This window comes from Schistocerca piceifrons, chromosome 4, assembly GCF_021461385.2.
Source record: "Schistocerca piceifrons isolate TAMUIC-IGC-003096 chromosome 4, iqSchPice1.1, whole genome shotgun sequence".
Taxonomy (NCBI): domain Eukaryota; kingdom Metazoa; phylum Arthropoda; class Insecta; order Orthoptera; family Acrididae; genus Schistocerca; species Schistocerca piceifrons.
The window spans coordinates 420,396,129-420,414,913 of record NC_060141.1 but is presented as its reverse complement, the minus strand read 5'-3'; the positions used below and the strand labels follow the sequence as shown (position 1 = coordinate 420,414,913).

The following is an 18,785-nucleotide window of genomic DNA, read 5'->3' as shown; positions in this document are numbered from 1 at the left end:
AGCAAAAGGCTATTTACAATTTGTATAGAAACCAAATGGCAGTTATAAGAGTTAAGGGGCATGAAAGGGAAGCAGTGGTTGGGAAGGGAGTGAGACAGGGTTGTAGCCTCTCCCCGATGTTATTCAATCTGCATATTGAGCAAGCAGTGAAGGAAACAAAAGAAAAATTCAGAGTAGGTATTAAAATCCATGGAGAAGAAATAAAAACTTTAAGGTTCGCCGATGACATTGTAATTCTGTCAGAGACAGCAAAGGACTTAGAAGAGCAGTTGAATGGAATGGATAGTGTGTTGAAAGGAGGATATAAGATGAACATCAACAAAAGCAAAACAAGGATAATGGAATGTAGTCTAATTAAGTTGGGTGATGCTGAGGGAATTAGATTAGGAAATGAGGCACTTAAAGTAGTAAAGGAGTTTTGCTATTTGGGGAGCAAAATAACTGATGATGGTCGAAGTAGAGAGGATATAAAATGTAGGCTGGCAATGGCAAGGAAAGCGTTTCTGAAGAAGAGAAATTTGTTAACATCCAGTATTGATTTAAGTGTCAGGAAGTCATTTCTGAAAGTATTCGTATGGAGTGTAGCCATGTATGGAAGTGAAACATGGACGATAAATAGTTTGGACAAGAAGAGAATAGAAGCTTTCGAAATGTGGTGCTACAGAAGAATGCTGAAGATTAGATGGGTAGATCACATAACTAATGAGGAAGTATTGAATAGGATTGGGGAGAAGAGAAGTTTGTGGCACAACTTGACCAGAAGAAGGGATCGGTTGGTAGGACATGTTCTGAGGCATCAAGGGATCACCAATTTAGTATTGGAGGGCAGCGTGGAGGGTAAAAATCGTAGAGAGCAGACCAAGAGATGAATACACTAAGCAGATTCAGAAGGATGTAGGTTGCAGTAGGTACTGGGAGATGAAGAAGCTTGCACAGGATAGAGTAGCATGGAGAGCTGCATCAAACCAGTCTCAGGACTGAAGACCACAACAACAACAACAACAACAACATGTCAGTTCCATTACAATAGCCCCCCAAGAATTTTGTGAGTATGAACATGCAAACAAAATTCTGACACCAGAATAATAGAACTGCTAAGAATATGATTTTAAATAAATTAAAATTGTTAATAGGACTGTTTTCTTAGAATTATGCTAACTTTCCACCTGTAGTGATTGGCATGACACTGAAATTGTGTTACACAAAGTAAAGGAAAACATACAATTGTTAATCTTAAGGTAAATGAAATACAAAAGAAGATTCACAGTTTTCACTTAGAAGAGTCCATAATGCTGTAGAACTTCACATTAAACCACTGAAAGATTGTAACTTTTAACTACTGGTTTGTTTTACTTTCTTTTGTTGGCCACTTTTCTCACTACTCACAGTAATGTCCCACATTGTCCATCTGCACTTAGGTGACTTCCGTTAATAGGTCTGATTTCTGCTTGTACTGCAGCATGACCATTTCCACAGCTTAGCTGTTTGTATTGCTTCATTGATTATAATGCCATTTTATCTAAAAATCACATACAGGGATCACCTTTTGGTTACATAATGTTTATATGTAAGTACATGGTTAGGATACATATTTATCCTTCTGGTAATGTTTATCCAGTGGGAGACGTTTACAGGATCTGTGATACACAGGTATGGATTGGTCCAAAAAGGATCCTTTAAATAATAATAAATTCAATAAACATGTAATACAAATGCATTAACATATTGGGTGTAAAATGTCTTATCACAAACTATAATACTTACTCCAAGGATAAACAAAAAAATAAATTGTTTTCAAAAGTAAAGTTACAGTCAGTCTGTTACAATGGTTCATAACCACAGTAAAAGTGCAAGGATAGGATCATGTTTGAAAGTTTTAGAATGGTATGTATATATCAAAATTAGAAAAAAATATTACTGCCTATTCTTTGCAGTGGCTGAGAAACAAATATACAGTAATTCATGTGGTTTACTAAAAACGATTCTCCCCTAGTATAGTTGGACATTCCAACAACTTACGTGTGTTGTAATTAGAACTCTGCCTTTAAGAATAAAAGAATTTGAAAAAAACTGTTAATTGTTATGAGTCAGAAGAAGTGCTGATTAGTGGTTTGCATTTTAAATGATGTCTCAACGAGTGTGGTGTGAGAAGGTTACACAAGCTAAAATTACACAAATTATCAAATATCATTCAAATTGCATAAACATACAGAAATATCAAGAACTAACATGATAAACATATTACACAGAGAAAATCCATTGCAAACACTTCGTACAGCAAATTCATTTTAAACAAATAATAAACAAGGACACAAAACTGTATCAAAATCAGTAAGTTTTTATACATAACATTTCATAATTTCCAGTGAAAAACTTTTGTTGAGTCACCTTTTAACTTTCTCAGAACAGTCTTACCCCTTTTGTTTATACATTTTCAATGAAACAAATTTCCTTAGCCCGAGAACTTTCCTGGATTTAGGATACACCAACCGGTACGCATTAGGGTATGGATGCTCTACAATCTCGAATGGACCCATGTATAATCAAAGAATTTCTTTATTTCAGAAGTTAGAATTTTTGATTTATCATATGATTTTACTAAAACATAATCTCCAACTTTAAACTTGGTTCCTTTGATCTTGTCATCATGTCGCCTTTTTCTAATTTCCCCCTGTTTTATCATGGTTTCTTTGAGCATGGCTTCACGTTCACCCATAGTCATCATTGTGCATGGTGGAAATTCTGCGAGTTCAGTGATAATGTTGTCTGGTTTTAGATGAAACATAGTTTCATAAGGTGAAAATCATGTGGAAGTGTGTTGCAAGTTGTTCATGACATCTTCAAAATCTCGTACATGGTCGTACCATGTAGGATGTTTATGACTGCAATATGTATGACATAAATGACCAATCTTGCACATATACCTCTCAGCTGGGTTTGACGACAGATTATGTACAGATATTTGAACATGTTTGATTCCCGATTTATCAACAAAGGCTTTCCAAGCTTTTGACAGAAACTGAGAACCATTATCCAACAAGATTGCTTTTGGTTTACCAACGTTTAAGAAATAGTCTTTTTCAACTTTTGTAACTATCTCTTTGCCTGTGACTTTTCTGGCCAGATACAACTTGATTAGTTTAGAAAATACATCCACCATGACAAAAATGTAGCAGTGGGCACTCCTACTTCTTGGAAGGTTGTGCAGGAGCTCAGGCCAGCATAGTTTCCAATTATCCGAGTCTTCATCAGTTCTCCTCTATAGAGTACCTTTAAACACCTTGCAGTACTTTTCTAATTTTTCATAGTTCTTTTTCCCTAAACAGCTCTTTATTAATTTCCAATTTGTAGCAGTTCTGGCTCCTCCTGATTTTACCACACAATGATGTAATAACTTTTTCATCTGTGACTCCTTTAATATACCTCATTTTCAACTGTTTTTCTTCATTCTGATCAAAAATTTCTGTTTCCCCTCCTACCGGTAGCCTTGATAGAGCATCTGCAACTATGCTGTCAGTGCCTTTAATATAATTAATTTCAAAGTTGAATTGTTGTAAATACAATGCCCATCTTGTAAGTCTATCATAATAGAGCTTGCATTCCTGTAAATAGCTCAAGGCTTTATGATCGGAGTACACTATTATCTTATGTCCAAGTAAATAGGTCCTGAATTTTGAAAATGACCACTGCGTGGCTAATAACTCTCTTTCTGTGACTGTATAGTTCTTTTCATACTTCAGTGACATTCTGCTTGCAAATGCGATTGTAGAATGAACGTCTCCACATTGAGTTCTTTTTCTTGAAATAATTCAGCACCTAGCCCATAATCACTACTGTCAGTATGTAAACAGAAAGGTAAATTGAAATCTGGTCTGTGTAACAGGTTCTGGTTATTCAGTTCCTTTTTTTATTCTGCTGAAAGCCTCTTGACAATCATTACTCCATATCCAAACAGTGTCCTTCTTTATCACGTTACTTAGACAGGGTGTGTTTAAGCTTTATTTACTTCCAAATTTTCTGTAGAAGTCACATAGCCCATAAAATGATTTCTGTTGTTTTATGTTACAGGGTATAGGAAACTCTGCAATAGCTTTAATTTTGTCTGGATCTGCCAAAATTCCTTTTTCGTTATGACATGTCCCAAAAATTTTAACTCAGGCACTGCAAATTTGCCCTCTTCTAAGTTTCTCACATGCCTGTCTTAAAAGCTTTTGGGTCATAAATCAGAAAGTATCGCATCTCGAGGGAGCGAAGAACAAAAATATTGACAATGTCTTACTGTGGGGTAGTAAACTTCGCAACGATATAGCCAAAATAGACAAGAAACTTAGCAGGGCAGAAAGAAAGATTTTGGCAGTAGAATCTAAAGTGGGAGAAGTAAAATCTAGTCTGAGTAACAAAATTCAGTCTGTAAAAAATGAATTGGTCTCAGACAGAGAGAAAAATGCAAAGTGTTTTGTTAATGTTAATAGTCAAATAGATACAGTTTTTGTAAATGTGAAAACTATGGTGGCAGATCTTGAAAATAGAGTAGATTCGAAACTAGCTGTTGTGAATGATAAAGTGGAAACAGTCAGTAATGCAGTAAAACTCCACGAGACTGAAACTAAGACAAATTTTAGTGAACTAAAAAGTACAGTATCAGAGTTGAACCAGAAGTTTGAAATATTTAGCAATGATGTAGCCAACAAAACTTTTTCTATGAACACATGTACCTTATTATCCAATATTCCAGTTAAAAACTTTTCTAATAAGTGTAGTTTGCATCCTGTCGACTTTCTGCAGAGTTGTAGAGACAACTTTTTGCCCAATATGAGTGAAAGTTTCAAAATTAAGTTTGTAAAAAAATTTTTGGAGGGGGTATCTTTGTCATGGACCAATCAAAATTTTTCTATGGACATGTCTTATGCAGAATTTGAAATTGAGTTCTTAAAATGGTTCTGGGCTGAAACTGAACAAGCCAGGATAAAGAGCGAGTTCCTAAGTGGACCAAATTCTAGGGAAACACAGGGGACTATGAAACAGTTTTGTAAAAGTCAATTGAAGAAACTTGTACATTTGAGTAAACCCTTTGATGAGCTCACACAGATAGATGCTTTAAAGAGAGGGCTGCCAACAGATGTGCAATGGGACCTCTTTCAACATAGACGTTACGCATTTCATATCTGAAACTTGGCTGGAGACTTTGGGTAGTGTGGATTGTTGAAAGACTGATGTAAGAACCAGAAACTACATAATGTTTTGAAAGTCATTTGGGTTAGATTTTGCTGTTTTGAATGGGCTATAAGACTAAACTGTTATCTGGTTTATAAAAAATGTTGAATGTTACTAGATTATAAAAGTATACCGAAACCTGTTATGATTCCACTGTGGTAATGTCACAATTGTGGTTATGACATTCACTTTGAAAATAATTTGATATAACAATAAATTATTCAAAATCTTAATTAGTGGCATAATCAATTAGTGGGAAATGTCATCTGATTCAGGAAGAAATATAGTAACGAAAGTACTGTGTTACAGTTCAGAATTTACCAAACATGGATGCAAAATGGGAGGTTGAAATCATCGAGGGTCCAGACTTTTAATATCAATTGTTTTTGTAAAATCAAACAATACATTTTTCTTCCATCCCTTGACCCAGTGCTGTTCTCCTTTGTTACTATTTTCTAATGCATTACTATAATCGGTGTCAGGAGGCCCGTGTGTCTCTCTTATTGCCATGGAAACTGCACTGCATGCTCTAATTACGAGCCACAATGTGTCAGCCATCTCATCCGTGCACAACAGATGGCTACAAAACTGTACTGATTGTTGGTGCAGCATGTTCATGTTCCACATTACTCTCGTTGATATCATTAATCCTATGGCTTCAAATTGATCACTTCTCCTGCATCACTCTCACATATTTTCATGTGTTATTTCTCATACCTTCCTGTGCCACATGAACTTCATCTCGACCTACCAACCCCTTCCCACCCCCCCACCCCCCCCACCCCCCATTCCTTCTCCTATCTGTTCCAGTTTGTATGTGCTAACTTTACCTAATCTAGTCACATCTGCCGCTCCCCTTCCCCAATTTATCCCCCCACAGATCTGCAGCCCACATTGCAATCTTTTTATTTATTTTTTCTTTGATCTCATTGTGTACTCACACCAATTTCAGCTGGCTTTTGCATTTCACTATCGGCCTACTCACTTAGATTTCCTCTTGTTTCCCCGTATTTCACCTGTTTCATCCTTTTCGTGATTTTCCCATGTCTTTGGTTGTATTTTTGCTATTTTTTGGACATATTTCTACATTATTTACATATTTCTACATATTTTTATCCTCAACCATGGATTCTTGCTCCTTCTATCTGTGTCAGTACAGAAAAGTTTCTTTATCCTTAGGCAGAATCCAATCCCATGCACTGTTTCTGTGTTGTTGCTTGGCTCATGGAACACCCCAAAAAGACCTTACCATCAAATTACCCACCTCCTGCTGCCACCCTTCCTTCTGTAATGATCTCCATCAGTTCAGATTCTGCCAGTCCTTAACACTCACTAACATAGTCCAGCAAAACCATATCAATCAGGCCAAAATCTCCTTGCAGTAACTCCTCCCCATCCACAAAGTTCTCCTGCTATGCAATCCCAAATTCCTGGATCCCATATCGCACACTGGAACTCTTGCCCTCCAGGAACTAGAGCAACATGTGCAATGCCACCTCAAAAAACTCTCCACCCTGTTCAGTTCCTACTCCCACCTGGGACTACCGCTGTCCAAGATCTCTACAACAACGTCCAAACCTCCCCCGCATCCCCTCATAGCTGACAAACCCTGTCTCACAGACCTACTACATGTACCCCTCCCTCATAAACTCCCTCTAATCACCATACACAATCCAGAACCTGAACAGACCCAAAACACAGTCATGCACCTTTCCTCCAAAAGCCTTAGCCCCGTATAAGTATCAGTCCTTTCCACAGGCCTCACCTTTTACCCCACTCCAAAATTCAGTCATACAGGACTTGTTAAAGATCTTCTCGCTTTCTTCTGGTCCCCACTGTGGAAACGCTTTCTTGCCACCACCCTACCAATCAGACTCAACCAAAGACCAATACTGAACCCTGCCTGAGTCAGTTCACTATCCCTCCAACCATGATCTGCTCCCACTGCCCCCAAATCACATCTGTTAACTTTCCAGAATATCTTAACTTCAAACCTTGCCTCACCATCATTCCCAAAATCCTTCAACATGCAAACCTTACATCTGCAGAAAGAACTGCAATCAACCATCTAAAAACTGATCCCCACCTTATAAATTGTATCTGATGACAAAGGCTCCACCACTGTTGTTCTGAACTGCAAAGATTTCTTGCAGGCTCCACCAGCTGTCAGATTCATCCAACTATAAAACCTGCCACAGTGACCCTATTCCAGAAATCCAGCAGGATCTCCAGTCTCTCCTCAAATCATTAGGCCCAACCCAGAGCCTCTCTCTGAAATCCCATCACTCTCCTCCCCTTACCACTCCCTGCACCCATACCTTCCACAAGCTTCCTAAAGTCCATAAACCCAATCACCCACGACGCCCCATTGTGGCCAGTTACTGTGCCCTCAATGAGAGAGTGTCTGCTCTTGTAGACCAAGACCTTCAGCATTATTACCTGCTATTTATCCTCCTATATAAAATACATCAACCATTTCCTCCACTGATTCCCCACAGGTCCTGTTCCTTTACCCCATGGCGCCCTGCTCATCACTATTGATGCCCCCTCCTTTACGCTAATGTCCCTAATGCCCATGGCCTTACCACTATTGAACACTACCTTTCCCAACAACTGACGGATTCCAAACCTACAACCTCATTCCTAGTCATCATGACCAACTTTATCCTCACCCAGAATTACTTCCCCTGTGAAGGCATTCTAGAACAAATCTGGGGTATGGCTATGAGCACCCACATGGCACCATCCTATGCCAGCTTATTCATGGGCCATCTACTGGAATCCTTCCTAAGTACCCAGAATCCCTAACCCCTCACCTGGTTCAGATTCATTGATGACATCTTCCTAATCTGGGTCGAGGATGAGTACATCCTATTCACATTCATCCAGAACCTCAACACCTTCTCCCCCATTTGCTTCACCTGGTCCTACTCAACTCAGCAAGCTACCTTCCTCAATGTGGACCTCCACCTCAAATATGGCTATGTCAGTACCTCCACCCGTATCAGACCTACCAACCATCAGCAATATCTCCACTTCAACAGCTGCCTTCCATGCCAGGAAGTCCCTTCCACACAGCCTGGCCATCCTTGACCATCGCATCTGCAGTGACAAGTGGTCCCTCTCGAAATATGCGAATGGTCTCACTGAGGCCTTCACAGACTGTAATTACTCTACCAAACTTGTACAAAAACTGATCTCCCATGCCTTATCTCTCCTGTCACTCACCATCTGGTCACACAGCAGCATTCCCCTCCTGTCTCAGTACCACCCAGCACTGGAGCAACTTAATTACATTCTCCACAAGTGCTTCGACTACCTCTTGTCGTGCCCTGAAGTGAGGAATTTCACAGCCACTATCCTTCCCACCCCTCCCACAGTGGTATTCCACCGCCAACCGAACCTAAACAATGTCCTCATCCATCCTCACACAACCTCTGCTCCAAACCCCTTGCCTAATGGCTCATATCCCTGTAATAGACCTACATGCAAGACCTGTGCCATACGTCCTCCCACCACCACCTACTCCAGTCTGGTCACGAACATCACCTATCCGATCAAGGGCAGGGCTACCTGTGAAACCAGTCATGTGATCTACAAGCTAAGCTACAACCTCTGTGCTGCATCCTACATGGGCATGACAACCAACAAGCTGTTTGTCCAGAAGAATGGCCAGCAACAAACTGTGGCCATGAAGCAGCTGGATCACCCTGTTGTGTGGCATGCTGCCCACAACAATGTTCTTCATTTCAGTGACTGCTTCGCAGCCTGTGCCATTTGAATCCTGCCCACCAACGCCAGCTTTTCTGAATTGCACAGGTGGGAACTCTCCCTGCAGTATATCCTACATTCTCACAAGCCTCCTGGCGTCAACCTTCATTAGTCATTATTCTTACCCTTCTAGTCCCTTCCCTGTTCCCATTCCAACACCACACAGCCCTCTACTCCACCTACACATCCACAGTCTTTTTACTTCTCTTCTTTTCAGTCCCCCCACCCCACCCCACAGACACACACTCCCCACATCCCACCCACATCCTCTGTCTAACCTCCCAACTGCAAATAGCTGCCATACAGTCCCTCCACCTCATCCCTGTTTGCTCCCACAAGCAGCACCTTACCATCCTCCACCCCTACCCTGCTATCCCCTTCCCCACCCCAGCCTCCTCCTTACCCCCACCACTTGGTTGCTTCTCTCATCATGTGCTGCTGCTCACAGCCTGGTTTTAACATCCAGACCATGGTGATGTGAGTGAGAGGTGTGTGTGTGTGTGTGTGTGTGTGTGTGTGTGTGTGTGTGTGTTTATTTCCAATGAAGACCTTGTTGGCTGAAAGCTTGCTTTCTGACAGTCTCTTTGTTGTGCCTACCTGCGACTCAGAATCTCCACTAAAAGGTGGGTAGCAGTTATCCTTTTCATAATGTAATTATTTTTATATGTTATTTAATTTCATGTTATTTAAAGTATGTTTTTGGAAAGAGTCAATGTCTGCTTTCAAATGAATGAGATCAGCACTTCATATTCTGCTGAGCTCAAAATGTTTTTTCTTATTTACTGTAGTATAATTTTCAATTAATTATAACTTGTAATTAACTGAACTTCTCATAAAACCAATGGCTTAACCACAATCAGGAATATCAGTAGAATCAACAGAACTATGCCTAAATAAAATTTTGGAATTTTTATGTCCATATTACATATTACATGTGCAACTGTACTGAAAAAAAAAGTGTGGAAAAATATAGTTATTCGTAGGAGTAGGAAATGTAACAGATGGAGGATTCCTAACTTGTGTCTCATGCATCTTGGTGTAATGTAGTCTACTCTGTGAATCAAATTGGCTCTTGTTCATCTGTGACTGATGAGAGTGTAGCTACTTGTATGTGTTTATGGCCACAACCAGTCAGTAATTCGACTGGTTGCAATCATAAATATGTAGCTATTAATGGTTTCTGTCTTGTATAGACTTGCAGGAGAAGTTTCTGTGCTGATGGGGACATTTGTCTGGATTTATTCTTAAAATGTACCTAGTTCTCCCACTCATTTCACCATGTGTTTTCCAAAACATGTATCCTATGCTGATGATCCATACTGGCACTGGTGCATCTCAACAGCAGGCACCAGCACTCAAATCATGCTGTATCCACCTTTGTGACCTACATCAACCCATTGCCTCTTTCCAGAAGACACAACACACTAGGCACTGCCTGTATGATATCTAGACTAATTATCTGGCATCCATTGCTAGTGGCCTTCTCTGCAGCCTGATCATTACTGCCAGTGATCCCTTCTCACATAGAGATGAAAGCCAACCCATACCAGAACACTGTCCTATCTAGCCCAGCAACACCGACTGTGACACGGGGTCTCACTTCACTATTACAAGCTGGCCCAAGACTTGGTATGAACAGGCATGTTCTGCCATGAAAAGTTGTCACTTGCATCCTGAAGGTGACATGTCTACAGAAAAATATTGGTGCACTGAGAGGTGTCTGTCATGGTAGAAGAAATGGTTGGTTAATCTGTTAGCTCACGGGCTGCCCCCAAAATGATCACCTCACTCTAGACTTCACTTGGAATTATGTTGTCAGGTTGACTTCAAAATTTTTCCGCATGTATGTGTAACATTGGAGTCTTGATCTTCCCGTGGCTGATAGACTTTTATGTTTGGATATTATTCCAGTTAGGATCCTGTTGAGACTTGTTTCCTCAATGCATATGATGACTTGGCTTTGAACTGATGCCTGGCTTTCTGCCGTTGTATATCCTGTACCTATTCTACCAGTGTACTTGTAATACTAAGTGTACATATGCATATATACTACTTAAAATACAGACTAAAGTTATTTTCAATGTTCACCAAATATCATTAAAAAAGAAGTTTTTTCATCATTTACTATCAGTATAATATCTCTATAGTCGTCATTTTACTTTTAAAGGTGATCTTGCTACTGCTATTCGTAAGAAAGGTGGGATGGTGTTTGGTGTGTATCATTCCCTGTTTGAATGGTATAATCCTTTGTACCTGAAAGACAAGTCTTCAGGATTCAAGACTCAAGACTTTGTGAAACAGAAAACCATCCCAGAGCTGTACGAGCTGGTAAGCATAGCACACATTTTGATAGTCATCAACATAACAACTATTTGCAATAAATTATCTGTATTCCACTAAGGCAAATTGTCAGCATATTAAATTAACTTAATTTTTTGATAAACAAAAAAATTGTGGAAATATAAATATGGAAGTTTGAATACAGCATAAAAAAATGTAAATTGTGTTGGGTTGATTGGTCTATAAGAAAATTATCATCATACTTTCAATCTTATAATTTGGTTTTTGTGAATGTGAGATAACAAGAAAAGAATAAATGTTGCATTTAGTAAAGCAAGCAAGATTGTGTCATTCAGCACACAAGAGGTGGGCTATTTGTTCTCGTCATTGTGTTCCTTTTTCTTTGGCTCTAGCTCCCAAATTAAGCAACACACAATTTAAAAAAAAGTGATTTGGTATTATGCTTTTGGAGTTGTTCATAGGACTATCTTTGATGTTCACATTTAATGACGAGTTTTGAGACTGATGTTGTTTTGTTGTTGCAGTTTATTATTGCTTTATGTTGAATTATGAAAAGTGGTATAGATTTTAAGTTAATGTAATGTTAAATTCCTCCCTTTCCTCTGGTACCTGTGTATTATTTGCTCAGTATTTTGTTGTTCATTTTCCTAAACAATTTTATAATAATTTTTCTGCTTTCCAGTGTATCAGAAACTTCATATTGTCAGCATTTTCCAAACTGCACCCATACATTATGTATGTCTTTCAAATCTCAGAACTTTTTTATGTTTCATGCATTTCACCTTTAATGCCAAAGTTGTCACAACATTACTGTTATTTCCAATTAGAAACTTTAACTGCTGTGTTCATTCAAGGATACATGTTAAGTTGTTCTTTTCTCTGTAACTTGTGTAGCCATGATTTCAATTTGTTCTTTTCCATCCAGTTCACTTACCTTTCAACATTATATTCTTACTGTACTGGACTTAGCTGATGTATGGATACAAATTTTTATTTAAATAGTTTTGTTGTCCAGCATTTGTGAAGTCTGTGGAAATAACTGTGCTCACGAGCTGATATGTATTTGACTGCATTGGTCGAGATTATGAAGTAACCCCTAAAAACTAATAACAAGGCCCTCTCTCATGTCTGTTACTGCAAAATCCTAACTTAACTTGTGCCTGGCAGTCCTTATCTACCTCAGAATTCCTTGGAAACATTGACATCAATGTTTTACTCATCTCATAATGTTAGTATGTTCCACAATTTTCATGAACAGTCCTTTTGCACCTCTAGTTGTATACACACATTTTACCTTTGCACTGGACATATTACTGGATACTATCTTGTTGCAAAATTTATTTCTTGCCATTATCCAAATTCTTGCAGTCATTTTATTTACCTGGGTTTTTTTCTTCTAGGTGGTGTGTAATGCATTTAAATAACTTTAGTTGAAAATAGTGAGACCTGTTTCACTTTCCCTTCAAAATGTACTAAAATTCCATTAACTCAAGCTGCATACATCTGTGTTCTTCTTCTTACCAATCCTTTTCTCATAACAAAAAGCAAAGATTATTTCCCCTCTTTGGGTACAGAGGAATCAAACCATTTGAAAGCTGGGGACACACAGCAGCAGTACTGTGTACCAGTCACAGAAACATGGACTCCCTATCTTCTCTATTGTAAAGGGATGTACGGAGAAGAGTGGAGGGATGAATGATTATATAGGGAAGTAAACGATTTGATAGTTGGAGGAGCATGGCAGCCATGCTGCGTAATAGTCACACAACTGTTCCCCTATGTATTTAACTCTCACTGCTGAGACTGTACTTTTTTATTTAAACTATGTTTCTTCACCAAATACCCTCTTGAATCTGGACTAAAGCAGTTGATATAAGTTTGCATGTGGTTACAGTTACACCACAAAAAGGACTATGATATTCAAGGAGAGATTTTTTGTTTTCATTCACGATCTTCTTAGATCTCTTGTTAGTGTTTACAAGGACTATACCTCTTTCCCAAAATATAAGGACTTTAACTGTACCACCATGTCTCTTCTGTCTTTCTTGCATTTCCTTTCTCATCTTTTCTTTGATGATTTTCTGGTATCCTGTTTCCTTTTGTGTATCATTCAATTTATCATTGCTTTAGTAAATACTACAATTCCTTCCGTTTCATTGAAAAAGAAGAATTTTTATTACAATACTTTGAAAGTACATACTCGATGTGCCCAGATAGCAGTGTGTGTTAAAGCACCGCCTCTGTGATGGGGAGGTGCATCAGACCTGGATTAAATCTGCCCAATGGACTAATGGCAAAGGTCAGTGTGCTGGCCAGCCTGGATGTGGGTTTTAGGCGGTTCCCCTCATCTCACTGCGTGAATACCAGGCTGATACCCGAGTCCTGCCTCAGTTGCTTGACTTGCAAACAATTAGAAAACTCTCACTCATTTTCACATGACTGAGATTATGTGCAGACAGTTGAGGTATACATGTTCTGTCCTGAGGAGTAAAAGGGGTGGTGACAGGAAGGGCATCTGGCCACCTCTTGAAATAACCTTGCCAAATCTGTTAATAGCCAGGCTAACCTTGTGCTTATGCAGGACAAAGGCCCAAGAAAAAGAAGAAGAAGAAGAAATGAAAATACATTGTCTAATTTATTTTACCATGTAATTTCCAGCCACATTGAGACATTTTTTGTAGCGTCTGAAGAGCTGTGAAATTATTTAACTGTAGAATTCTGCTGCTTTCAACTGAAACCAAAATATGATGCCATTTTTCAACTATTCATCGCCAGTGTGCTTCGAACTAGCCACTTCTTCATGTATTTGAAAAGATGATAATTGCTAGGCACCAAATCAGGGCTCTCGGGAGGGTGATCCAGTAATTTCATTTGAACTCTTGCAGTTTGGTTGTAGTGTGTCACGTTGTATGCAAGCAGGAAATGCCATGCAGGAAAATGATTCTAGAGCTCAGAGTACCATGGTGTTTGTTTCGAATTGCCTGTTAGTGAGTTATAGTAACTTTCAACATTAATGGTGGCATTTCTCTCCAAGAACTCCACTAGCAAAATTTCTATTCAGTCACAGATGGCAGCTACCATGAGTTTCCTGCTGGAAAGTGTTTGAAACCACTTTGTGAGTTTTTCCAGTGATCCAGTAAGACATCATTGCAGTTGTCTTTCTGCATTCATTTACTGAATCCATGTCTGACCTTCTGCCCTACACCCAAATTTAACTGTGCTGGACTTTTCAAAGACCTACACTCCCTCTTCAGATCCCTGCAATGGAAGCTCTTCTTTGCACTCAATTCATCCAACCAAAAACAATCTAATTCCAGCACTGAACCCAGCCTCTTCCAGTTCCTACCATCATGCAAACTGTGATCCTCCTCCCCTTCAATCTAACCACCTACTCATCACCCTCCAGGAATTCCTTATCTCCCATGTACCCACACCATCCTTCCCCAGGTCCCTACCTCAGACCGCCAGCCTTTCAGTTGGTGAAAGAACAGCCATACACAATCTCAAAACAAATCTTGAGCTAATCATCCTACCTACAGACAAAAGTTCCACCACTGTTGTTATGAATTTCAGTGAACACCAGGCAGAAGGCCACCACCAACTATATAACTCCATATATAAACTCTGCCAGAGTGACCCCATCCCAGATGTCAACACAACTTCCTATGTCAATCTGTTTATGGACCATCTAGAGGAGACCTCATCCTCTCAGATGGCTCCATCCTCACCTCTGTCGACATTAAACACACCAACCACCAATAGCTGCACTATGACAGCTGTCATCCTTTTCACACCAAAAAATCACTCCCATACAGCCTGGCCACATCAAGATGGCGTATCTGAAATGATGAGAACTTCCCAGCTCATTATGCTGAGAATCTCACCAAGACCTTAACATACAGGCACTACCACCCAGACCTAGTCCCCAATCCTCCCACTACCACCAAGAACCAGCAATCACCCTTCATCACCCAGTACCACAGTGGACTGGAACAACTGAACTACATCCTTCATCAGGACTTTGATTACCTATCATCATGCCCTGAAATGAGGGACCTTTGACCCAAGATCCACCCCTCCCATCCCAAAGTGGTATTCTTTAATCCACCCAATCTCCACAACATCCTAGTCCATCCCTATGCCACTTCCAATCTGAACCCCATGTCACAAGGATCATATCCCTGTGGAAGACCCAGATGCAAGGTTGGCCCAATCCACCTACACAGCACTTCCACTTCCTGTCCTGTCACAGGTTTATCCTACCCATCATGGGCCAGGCCACCTGTGAAAGCAACCATGTCATTTACCAGCCGCACTGCAGCCATTCCACAGATTTTTATGTTGGTATGACTGCCAACCAGCTGTTGAGCAGTGTGACTGACCACTACCAAAATGTGACCAAGAGCAAAGTAGATCACTCTGGGACACAACATACAGCTGAACATATCATGCTCGATTACAATGGCTGCTTCACTACCCAAGCCATGTAGATCCTCTCCTCCACAACCAGCTTTTGTGAACTGTGTGGATGGATGTTATCCTTACAACACGTTCTCCGCTCCCATAAGTATCCCAGCCACAACCTACGGTAACATACTGTCCCCACACCCTCCACCCATGAGTTTCCACCCGGTCTGTCCTACCATCTTCTCCCCCTTCTTGTCTCCCACCCTCTTTGTGTGCCTTCGTTCCTTTTTTCCCCATCTCCCTTCCCCACAACCTCTTGACACTGTGTATGTTGGCATTCTAGTCCCTGCACACTGTGCCAGACAGCCTTTGTCCCTCCCCCCACCCGTACACTACTATCCCTTCCCCTTCTGCCCCGCCCCCCTCTCCAGATTGCTGCTTGCTTCTTATGTGATGGCTGCATACCGGCCTGCACTGCCAGTATTGGCAGTCATATGTGCATGAGGTGTGCTTGCTTGTGTGTATGAATGGTGTGTTTTTCTCTTTTGCTGATGAAACCTGTGGCTGGAAGCTTTATGTAAGAGTCTTTTTATTGTGCTTGTCTGCAACTGAATGTCTTCTTTGCAGTAAGTAGCACTATGTCTTTTCCTACATTGTTGCATTTCATTATAATTTTATTGTTTTGTGGTTTCTCTTTATACAACAGTATCATGTGCTAACAATATTGTGCCAGCTTATGCAGTAAGTTATTTATTTATATTGTATACAGTACTATCCCTGTAATACTCCTTGGGAGACTTCTGAAGTTATTTTTACGTCTGAAGATCTCTTGCGTTCAAGAATGACATGTTGTGTTCTGTTTGCTTGGAACACTTCAATCCATTGACACAGCTGGTCTGATATTTTGTATGCTCAGATTTTGTTATCTACTTCCCTCTGAGTCTTGTGGACGAACAGAGTGAGCCAGATTTCACAAGATGGTTGTTTGTGCAATCTGTGTTGATTCCAATGGAGGAATATATGGTGTCTAAATATTCATTGTCTGCATTGTTCTACAGTGATGCAGAGGGAGTCAAGATGAAAAATTTGAAACTACTGTAAATTGACCTACAAAAGCCACCTAAGCTACCGCGCATGTGCAGTGTGTGAGATTTTCAATATTCTCTCATTTTCTGCATGCATACTATTCCTCCAATCAAACAATGGAAACTCTGGGCTGCAAGTCAACAATGTAAGGATTAGATAGATTGCTATTTACCATAAAGATGATGCGTTAAGCTGCTTATACACTCCTGGAAATTGAAATAAGAACACCGTGAATTCATTGTCCCAGGAAGGGGAAACTTTATTGACACATTCCTGGGGTCAGATACATCACATGATCACACTGACAGAACCACAGGCACATAGACACAGGCAACAGAGCATGCACAATGTCGGCACTAGTACAGTGTATATCCACCTTTCGCAGCAATGCAGGCTGCTATTCTCCCATGGAGACGATCGTAGAGATGCTGGATGTAGTCCTGTGGAACGGCTTGCCATGCCATTTCCACCTGGCGCCTCAGTTGGACCAGCGTTCGTGCTGGACGTGCAGACCGCGTGAGACGACGCTTCATCCAGTCCCAAACATGCTCAATGGGGGACAGATCCGGAGATCTTGCTGGCCAGGGTAGTTGACTTACACCTTCTAGAGCACGTTGGGTGGCACGGGATACATGCGGACGTGCATTGTCCTGTTGGAACAGCAAGTTCCCTTGCCGGTCTAGGAATGGTAGAACGATGGGTTCGATGACGGTTTGGATGTACCGTGCACTATTCAGTGTCCCCTCGACGATCACCAGTGGTGTACGGCCAGTGTAGGAGATCGCTCCCCACACCATGATGCCGGGTGTTGGCCCTGTGTGCCTCGGTCGTATGCAGTCCTGATTGTGGCGCTCACCTGCACGGCGCTAAACACGCATACGACCATCATTGGCACCAAGGCAGAAGCGACTCTCATCGCTGAAGGCGACACGTCTCCATTCGTCCCTCCATTCACGCCTGTCGCGACACCACTGGAGGCGGGCTGCACGATGTTGGGGCGTGAGCAGAAGGCGGCCTAACGGTGTGCGGGACCGTAGCCCAGCTTCATGGAGACGGTTGCGAATGGTCCTCGCCGATACCCCAGGAGCAACAGTGTCCCTAATTTGCTGGGAAGTGGCGGTGCGGTCCCCTACGGCACTGCGTAGGATCCTACGGTCTTGGCGTGCATCCGTGCATCGCTGCGGTCCGGTCCCAGGTCGACGGGCACATGCACCTTCCGCCGACCACTGGCGACAACATCGATGTACTGTGGAGACCTCACGCCCCACGTGTTGAGCAATTCGGCGGTACGTCCACCCGGCCTCCCGCATGCCCACTATACGCCCTCGCTCAAAGTCCGTCAACTGCACATACGGTTCACGTCCACGCTGTCGCGGCATGCTACCAGTGTTAAAGACTGCGATGGAGCTCCGTATGCCACGGCAAACTGGCTGACACTGACGGCGGCGGTGCACAAATGCTGCGCAGCTAGCGCCATTCGACGGCCAACACCGCGGTTCCTGGTGTGTCCGCTGTGCCGTGCTTGTGATCATTGCTTGTACAGCCCTCTCGCAGTGTCCGGAGCAAGTATGGTGGGTCTGACACACCGGTGTCAATGTGTTCTTTTTTCCATTTCCAGGAGTGTAGTTACAACTAAAAGACACCTTACACACTAGCTTTTGGCCAAAGCCTTTGTAAGAAGAAGAAAGAGAAATGCACACACACATTCATTCATGCTAGCAAGCACACACCTCATGCACACATGATTGCCATCTCCTGCAGCTTGGACCAGAATTCAGCTGTCATGTAGACCGGAAGCAGCAGTCTGGAAAAGGTGCGAAAGAGGAAGGGTTACCAGTGTACAGGTGGAGGCAGAGAAGAGCACTGTCTAACGGAGTGTGCAGAGACTAGACATTCAACAAGCACAGTGTTAGGAGGCTGTGAGGAGGGGGAGGGGAGCGAGGAGTGAAAAAGGAGAGGAGTGAGGAAGAAGAAAGATGGGCAGGTTTGTTGGCAGAGGGTGTCAC

General features: G+C 41.4%; 1 protein-coding gene across 3 annotated transcripts in view; it reads left to right on the top strand.

The window, feature by feature from the left end:
* The window catches only part of LOC124794978 (alpha-L-fucosidase-like), a 123,887-nt gene that overhangs the window by 43,287 nt on the left and 61,815 nt on the right, over nt 1-18,785 (top strand). For all 3 annotated transcript variants that reach the window (XM_047258714.1, XM_047258712.1, XM_047258713.1), the window contains exon 4: nt 11,153-11,313. In XM_047258714.1, coding sequence (XP_047114670.1) covers nt 11,153-11,313 — 161 coding nt within the window. The remainder of the gene's footprint in view (nt 1-11,152; nt 11,314-18,785) is intronic.